The 7,790-nt window shown below is 41.8% G+C and overlaps 2 protein-coding genes across 2 annotated transcripts in view; one reads left to right on the top strand and one right to left on the bottom strand.

Annotated features, from left to right (window-relative positions):
• Positions 1 to 1,709: 1,709 nt before the first annotated feature.
• On the top strand, positions 1,710 to 2,995 carry LOC131883279 (uncharacterized; the record flags this gene model as incomplete). The annotated part of the gene is given in 2 exon segments (XM_059230717.1): positions 1,710 to 2,224; positions 2,290 to 2,995. Coding segments are annotated over 2 exon segments (1,028 nt in total), but the record flags the coding sequence as incomplete, so codon positions are not given.
• Positions 2,996 to 3,613: 618 nt separating this feature from the next.
• Positions 3,614 to 7,790, bottom strand: part of LOC131883441 (uncharacterized) — an 8,136-nt gene continuing 3,959 nt past the window's right edge. The window contains exons 4-6 of the mRNA XM_059230917.1: positions 5,441 to 5,675; positions 4,506 to 5,203; positions 3,614 to 3,755 (exon numbers count right to left, since the gene is read on the bottom strand). Coding sequence (XP_059086900.1) covers positions 4,936 to 5,203; positions 5,441 to 5,675 — 503 coding nt within the window. The 3' untranslated portion in view covers positions 3,614 to 3,755; positions 4,506 to 4,935. The remainder of the gene's footprint in view (positions 3,756 to 4,505; positions 5,204 to 5,440; positions 5,676 to 7,790) is intronic.

The raw sequence follows: 7,790 nt of genomic DNA, 5'->3' as shown, positions 1-7,790 counted from the left end.
TGATAACAAAAATTTAAAAAAAATAAATTTGAATTTCTGTCCATTGTATCACAACAACCGTATTTGAATAGAGTATTTGGAAATTAGCCCCCCAAAATTGTGCTTTAAGTATTGTCTCAATTTGTCTAGATATTAAGCTCCAGTTGAATGTATCTACAGAAAAAGAAGACGTCTTTTGGAAGGCGGAAATGATCGCTTTTTCTTTGTACTGAGATGTTGGTTTGCAGTCAAGCTAAGGAAAGTGCTTCTCGGCCATCTTCATTCTTCAAATCACTCGATCATATCACAAACAATCACATAGCCCCGAGATGTTCATGCCAAGTGAGTTTGAACTGATCAAAAAACAAAACGAAAGTTCAAGGTTAATAGCTCACTATTGCCAACCCATTTTTGGAACTCACCTGAACAGTGCTCGCTCAGGTATTGCGAGAAAACGTATCATCGGATAGCATTGAGTTCTTATTATTACCTTCAATGCTGTCGTGCACCTAGGCAGTAAAGTCATTGACATTTATATTGGCAAAAAGGGATGTTGCTTATACCTGGTGGAACAACTGGGCGGGCAAGTAGAATTTTGCCTACGCTGGTTTCGTAATTGGAAGCCGACGTTGAACTTGAACTTTATGAGTAGATGATCCTCAGAGATCGTGATGAATGAAATATTTTGGGGAAACGTGAGGACACCTAAGGAAGATCTCCGAAGATCGGTGCGTCTATAACGTGCAATGATTTAAGTAGCTTTGGAACCAATTACTCATACTACATTCCTACATGCTACTCTCATATTCACTGAGGGTATTACGGGATCCCAAGGCAACAATCGGTGTAATTTTCCTCAAATCATTCTTTACTTTGGGAGCAAAGGAAAGTAAAAGAGCGAAGACATAACATTTTAAAATGCTCCAAAAGATCAGTTCTTCCTAGTTTGAGAACGAATTATAATATCAATCAAGCTATCCGATTAAGACATTGATTTCTCAATTCAATGGTCCTTCGAGAAAAATAATTACAATCTACAGAACGGTTTTAAACCACGATTTGGCTCCTACCGTATTTGAACCACACGTAATGAGATAGGTCAGTATATATACAGGGTTAATGTCACGAATAAAGTTCAATATGTGCCCATCCATCCATAATTTTACAATCTAGGTTCATGTTAATCAAGCTATGAAAACTGTTGCGGAGATTTTCCCCGCGTACAATCGCGGAGAGGTTGCATACATTGTATCTGAAACCAGTGGTTAAATGACGATATCAACGATTGAAGGTCATTTGTGATTCGTATTTCTGCGTATACGTACGTCAATTATCAGTTTGCCAACTGGCTCGTGCTTTAGCGGCTTCTTCATGCATGGAAACGACCATTGGGAGCCTCCAGTTGGCTTGGTCGGATTTGAATGCTTCTGAAGATACCGTAGTAGATTGACTGGACTATTCCGTTTCCCGCCTTACCACTCAAGCTCCATGATCTACTGTACTCTATGTGTAACATTCATTTGTCACCTTCAAACAATTCCTGTTCCGTACAAAATAAGAATTGTGCAGGTTGCTATACAGTAAAATGACAGCCAATGAAGCCAAATCGTAGACTCCCACAGATTTGTTTTCATGAAATAATGATCGTTCGTGGTTAACTAACCAGATGTCATCTCAATTTCAGGCAACAATGATCGGACTCGTCTTGGGTGTCATGTTGACCGTCACAGGGGCAGAAGACACCATTTCCCACGCATTACCTTTGCGCTCCAAGGGATACGGGCACCCTCCGCCCTATGCCCCGTCCGCCAAGCCGTACGGACCGTACACACCGACCCCTTACTCGCCCAACTCCGGTCCAAGGTATCATGTACCACATCGACCCAAAAAATACCATCCATTACCTAATGGCTACCACCCATCGCCCAAACCAAATTATCATGGACCCAAACCCACTTATCACTCAACACCTAAACCCGTGTACCACTCCACACCCAAGCCCGTTCTTCATTCAACCCCCACACCCACATACCATCCCACACCGACTCCCGTGTATCACTCAAAACCGACGCCGATCTACCATTCAACCCCCAAACCCGTGTACACGCCCACCCCTGTGTACCATCCTAAGCCTAAGTACCAGCCAAAGAAGCCCGTGTACCATGAACACATTGAGCCGTCGCCAAAACCATACATCCCCGTCAAACCTGTGCACATTTCACATGAAGAGGACGAGTATAACGAGGTAACATATTTGTTATTTGATATTAATCCCCGATTAAACCGATTAACTCTTGGGTTCCTGTTTAGATCCCCCATAATTACGCTTTCGGTTATGCCGTGAAAGACGGATATTCCGGTGACGATTTCTCTCACTCTGAAACGCGAGATGGTCACAAGACAGAAGGAGAGTACCGGGTAGCACTTCCAGATGGCAGAACACAAATTGTGTCATATTACGCGGATGAGAATGGATATCATGCCGATGTTAAGTATGAGGGAGAGGCGATTCCTCATCCAGAGGGTCCCCAACACTCAGAACCTTACGTAGCTCCTAAAGCTCACCACGAACCTACCCCAGCAACTTATGTATCTCGACCCACAACAACGTACTCACCGTCTCCCTATCATCCTACTCCCTCACCTACTTACGCCCCTTCGCCCTTGCCGTACAAGGTACCAGTCACACCAATCTACCCGAGTCCAACGCCTTACAAACCTCGTCATCCCACCCCCATATATAAAGAGCCGCCTGCGGTTTATAAACCCAAACCCGACCCATATCACGCCAGATCGGGATTGGCTAGTTTGAGAGGCTTGTAGCTTCCACAATTATTGTGACCGTGTACAGGTGCATGCGCATGAGTTTTTGTAAACTTGTTACTTCGTTGTTGAGCATTCTGAATGCCATTTCATGTGGTAAGGAACACATCTATTTCCGCTTCCAATCGCCACATTCAGGTCACGTTTTCACAACTATTTCAATAAACGTCTTCCCTAATACGAATTTTCAGAAAAAAAGAGTCTTAGTTGGGTAGAATGTTGTGGGACGTTAGTAAGCTTAATGGCACGGGCTCTGAAGGAAGAAAGAGAGGTATGGGTAAAGAAGAAGAATCTGATGTAGAGGTAGCCATAGTATGATGTCGTTTTCGGATATGCCGATTGAGCTCGTATCTAAAGGCGAAAGATGATGCACACTGATCACATTGGAATATGTGATCATTCTGAGAGTGAAACTTCTTCACGTGTCTTTTCAGGCCTTCTTCGTGATTGTACCATTTGCCACAATGATCACACTTCAATCGTTTTTCAGGAAGGAACTCATGCACCCTGGAAATGTGCTTTCGATAAGTACTCATGTGTCGAAACTGTTTCTCACAATGAATGCATCTGATGGTACGGCTTTTGGGTTCATGAGTAAGCTTGTGTATTCGAAGATTGTTGCGATTGCCCACTCCCACTCCGCAAATGTCGCAAGTGTGGTTCTACAATATACAAATATGGTTTCGTTCACATGGTTTGGCAATGAATTGGCGCATCAGTACTTATCAGTAAACAAACCTTGGCTCGCTCATGCACCGCAATGACATGATTCTTTAGGTCATTTTTGACCGAGAAGCGTCGTTGACAAACTTGGCATTGGAATCGTTTAATGTTGAAGTGCACCGCATCCACATGTTTTTTTAAGCTGTGCTTGTCGTACAAAGTTTTGCCGCAAATGTTGCATTCTTGGGTTTCTCTTTGCTTTTTGTCCACCCGCAAGTTCAAACCTAGAACTTCCAAAAACATGCTTAAAACTTGAAGAGAAATAACTCGAGACGGCCAAAATATGCATTATCCATTCTATGTCATTAAAAGGGTTTTTTCTCATAGATTGCATATTTCGCGCTTTCATGAATGTTTTGGGCTTTGAGCGTCAGCAAATATGATTGTCGTGTAATCATCATTTACTGCGACTCTTGGTCATGTCAACGAGTAAAACGTATCAACGAGAGTGTATAATCATAATCAAATAGGTAAAAGAATGAGTGGTTAAAGTGGGCAGAGGGATAAAACAGTTGTCTAGAACAACAAAACTGACTTAAATGGTTCAGTACACATGGGCAAAGCGAAAAGCGAAGTCACAGGCACTACAAAAATTGCAATGTGAAATGGCTTGAAAAATCAGTGGCTCACTCACAACACAGGTTGGCCGAAATGGTCGGACACAAGTACCGTCTCATTGATCAGCTTATTGCCAAGGTCAGAAAGATGTTTGTGAGGCATGCCAAGCGTGATTTTGCAACTGCCTGCCTCTTGATATTAGTTAGTTCTTTTTCATTTTAAATTAGGTATTATTGATCTTAAATGCATACTGAAGTACATATTTCGGGTGGAATAGCATATTTAGTTGCATATTCTGACCATTCTTTATACATATTCAATGGAATAATTTGTTTTATTTTTATTATTTTTAGTTTTCAAATGCATATTTTGGTCGTCTCTAGAAATAACCTTCCATGAATGAACAACAAAATCTTTCGTACCCGTCTTAATGTTTTTCTCGCCAACTGGAAGCATCTCCATCACCAAATCATTTATTATTTCAGTAATCCAATAATGTGGTTGCACCAAATGGGATTGAGTCTTGGGCCATGAAAGCCAAAAGAGAGCACTAGCATGTGATTCGGCAACAAGGACATTAGAATCCTGACACTGAAACATGAGCCGAAGTGCGCTCAAAAGCGATCCCGCACTCACATCAGGCAAGAATAAGCAACGTGTTTCTATGTCACTCCCTATCAACTCTTCCAAACCAAAGTCACTGAGTGTCACTAAAAGTTGGAAAATCAACGTTGGAATTTGTAAAACACCATCCTGGCAATGAATGTCAAAATTGGCCCAGTCTGGGTCAAAAACTAAGTTTTGGAGCTCTTTCCAAACAATCAGATGACCCTGCATTACTGCTCCTCTGAGTTACAGCTGTTGAAGGCGTTTCAAGGTAGACACCAACAAATACCGAGAATAGTTTTGGTGGATCGGTAAAGCAGAAGCTATCACTATTTGAGACAAACTCTGCTTAAGTCGATCAGATAGAGGCACTTCGGATCGCCTCAATGTGCTCAAGGCTTGTCTCAGCAACGCCCCAGAGGCTTGGACCGAGGTTACAGGTTGGTCGAGAGCAAATGGGAGGGTGAACGCACTCCCCATAACGATGACATTTTCATGCTTTGGAACGCAAAACCTTGCAAGAAAAAAATGAAATAAAGGCTAACGTTAATGGAGCTACTTGAACCGATACAGAGGCCTGTTTTTAAAGATCGTACCTCGGAGTTAGGGGCTTGGACGTTAACCGATATGAAAATACGGTACACTCGCCAAAGTGGTGAGCAGATACTCATCCAGGGTAACGTGCAAGCCTCAACTACGAGGTACGAGCATTTAAAAATCTCGCCTTAGAATCGCAGCTTCGTCTCTTTACCACGTATATCCACTGAACGCTCCATATTTCCACTTCAGAAGGATCTGTTCATCAGTTATTTGTGTGATAGTCCAGAGTTTGTAGTACGTGGTTCCACATTTCAAGGGACGTCCATCAAATTGCGGATCACCACCTCCAACGAGCCCTTTGAGAACATGCCGCTCTAGGTTTTGAAAAACGGGACAAGTGTAGAAAGCTTGTACCACTTTCGAGGGACTCAGGGCTTCGCGTGAATCTGCAAACCATGCCAAAGATTTTTGAACCGAATAATCATGATTATCCAATTGTTGAAATGACCAATGTCAAATGCGTGTAGTATGAACAACTCCAAGACCAAATCAAAATTTGTATTCAAATAGTAATGATGGTGTTACACAACCAAGTCTGGATCAAAGTAGGAGGGGTATACCAGCAAGATTGGTAACTCTTTTATAACTTTAAACTAACAGAACTACGGACAAAATAAGGTGTCATTGTTGAAAGCACACATCTTTAAGATAACTTGTATAATTTCTACAGAAGTGGCCAGAATGAGGATTTTCAAGAACACTTAATTGGTATATCTCAATAATTGTTCAAGACATGTCAGAAGTCATTCTAATTATATTTACGCACCTTCTCTAAAGTATACACTATCAATGGTTGATAAACGAATATTAGTCACACATTTTGTACAATAACTATGCTATTAACGGACGTTCAAAAATATCAGCACTAATAGTTTAGGCCTAACTTGACAGGAAAGGTTTGGAGATCACAAAAACGTGGCATTTACTTGCCCTACTGTCCTTGATCAACGTTGTAAATCAAAAGGTTGTTGTCGGTAGGCAAACTAGAAGTAGTCACTGTTTGATAAAATGAAATGCTTTGAAATGAATAATTTTCCAGATCATCTCTTAAAAAACAAGTATTAAGGGTATTGTCTGGCAGGATATTGCTCCTGCTCATCACTGGGGCCGAACAAAATTTGCATAGAAATATGGTATTACTGGACCGAAATTTGCATTCAAAATCACCTGAAATTGCACAAAAATTTGCAAATAAACTTTTCAAAACATAGACACCGACTTTTTCTGGAAAGCTGTAATGGCCATTTTTATCTTCCAAATCACGCAATACTCGATGAAAAGTAAATTTCTGTCATAACAACTCTCAGCACAATAATTTGAACCAACAGGGTGTAAAGAAATTAAGGGCCTCCCTTCGTGCCTTCTGAAAATCCTTCCCTCGCCCTCACAGAATTGCTGGATCATGTTGAGTCGCACAGTTTCCAATTTTTGTCTGAGGGAGATTGGTGACCCTCTAATGTTTGGTCATCTTAAAACTGACTCTTGTAATCCTAGATTTCCACCCTCGATCCTGTCCGTTCTAAAGGTTCTTGCATGAAGTTTTCCATTTACCAATGTTTCGAGCATGGACACCAAAAGGCTCACGCACTTCCCTCAGCCTTTAGCCGGCCTTCAACAGGCCCTTAGCTTTGGTTCGGACCTCAAGGTTGCGCTCAGTTGAATTCTCGAACATTGCTTTAGTGGTCAACAATGGGAGGGTTACCAATAGTGATGGAATCAAATCAAATTTCAAATCTAAGGTTGCCAGAAAACGTGGATAGCAAGAGCACCCGCCTATTCCATCGCAACGTAAACACTTAGGTTTGAGCACAAAGGCAACCATGGTTTGACGGAAGAAAAATCAGGGTTACTTTTTGACGCTGACTAACGGGTTTCGGAGATTCCACTAATAGTATCATGGCCATGGTAATTGTAAATTGGTAGGCCTGGTCGCAACCTCCCGTGATTATCAATTTGATCCCCATCAGTAGTTACCAATAGCTTTTTGGCTCAAATTGGATCATTTGTGAAATGGCATTATTTTTTCAACAGTTCCTCTTAATAAAAACCTGGGTTTCTATGTCAAACAAATCCTTGAGCGGGAACAAACCTCGTCAGAAAGATCTTGGGAGGTCCTTCATTTCTTTACGCCCTGTGCTATACCTGGGGAGAAAGGGCTAGCCTTGGTACCTTATTGGTAGAGCATCTTCTCTTCGGAATCCTGGTTTGCTCCTACGTAGGCTAGCCAAGTCAAGTTATTTTTTTGCAGTATTTAAATTACTGCACGAGTTGCTGCTCTAACAGTTTAAATGGGCAAACATGCGGTCATTCCTGAGGGTGAGGCAATAATCAATGTCGACTGTGACGACGAAGTCGATTGGGAAACCTATCATCAGACGGAAGGCCAAGTGAGAGAGCTGATATCCGACTTTTTAACAAAGAAACAACGATGGCAAAAATCGAGTTTGCAGGAATTTCTGCCATTTTCAACCACTTCATGGCAGAAAATGGCAGAAAGGGGG

Source organism: Tigriopus californicus, chromosome 7 (genome assembly GCF_007210705.1).
Source record: "Tigriopus californicus strain San Diego chromosome 7, Tcal_SD_v2.1, whole genome shotgun sequence".
NCBI lineage: Eukaryota > Metazoa > Arthropoda > Copepoda > Harpacticoida > Harpacticidae > Tigriopus > Tigriopus californicus.
This window is presented reverse-complemented; position numbering and strand designations above follow the sequence as displayed.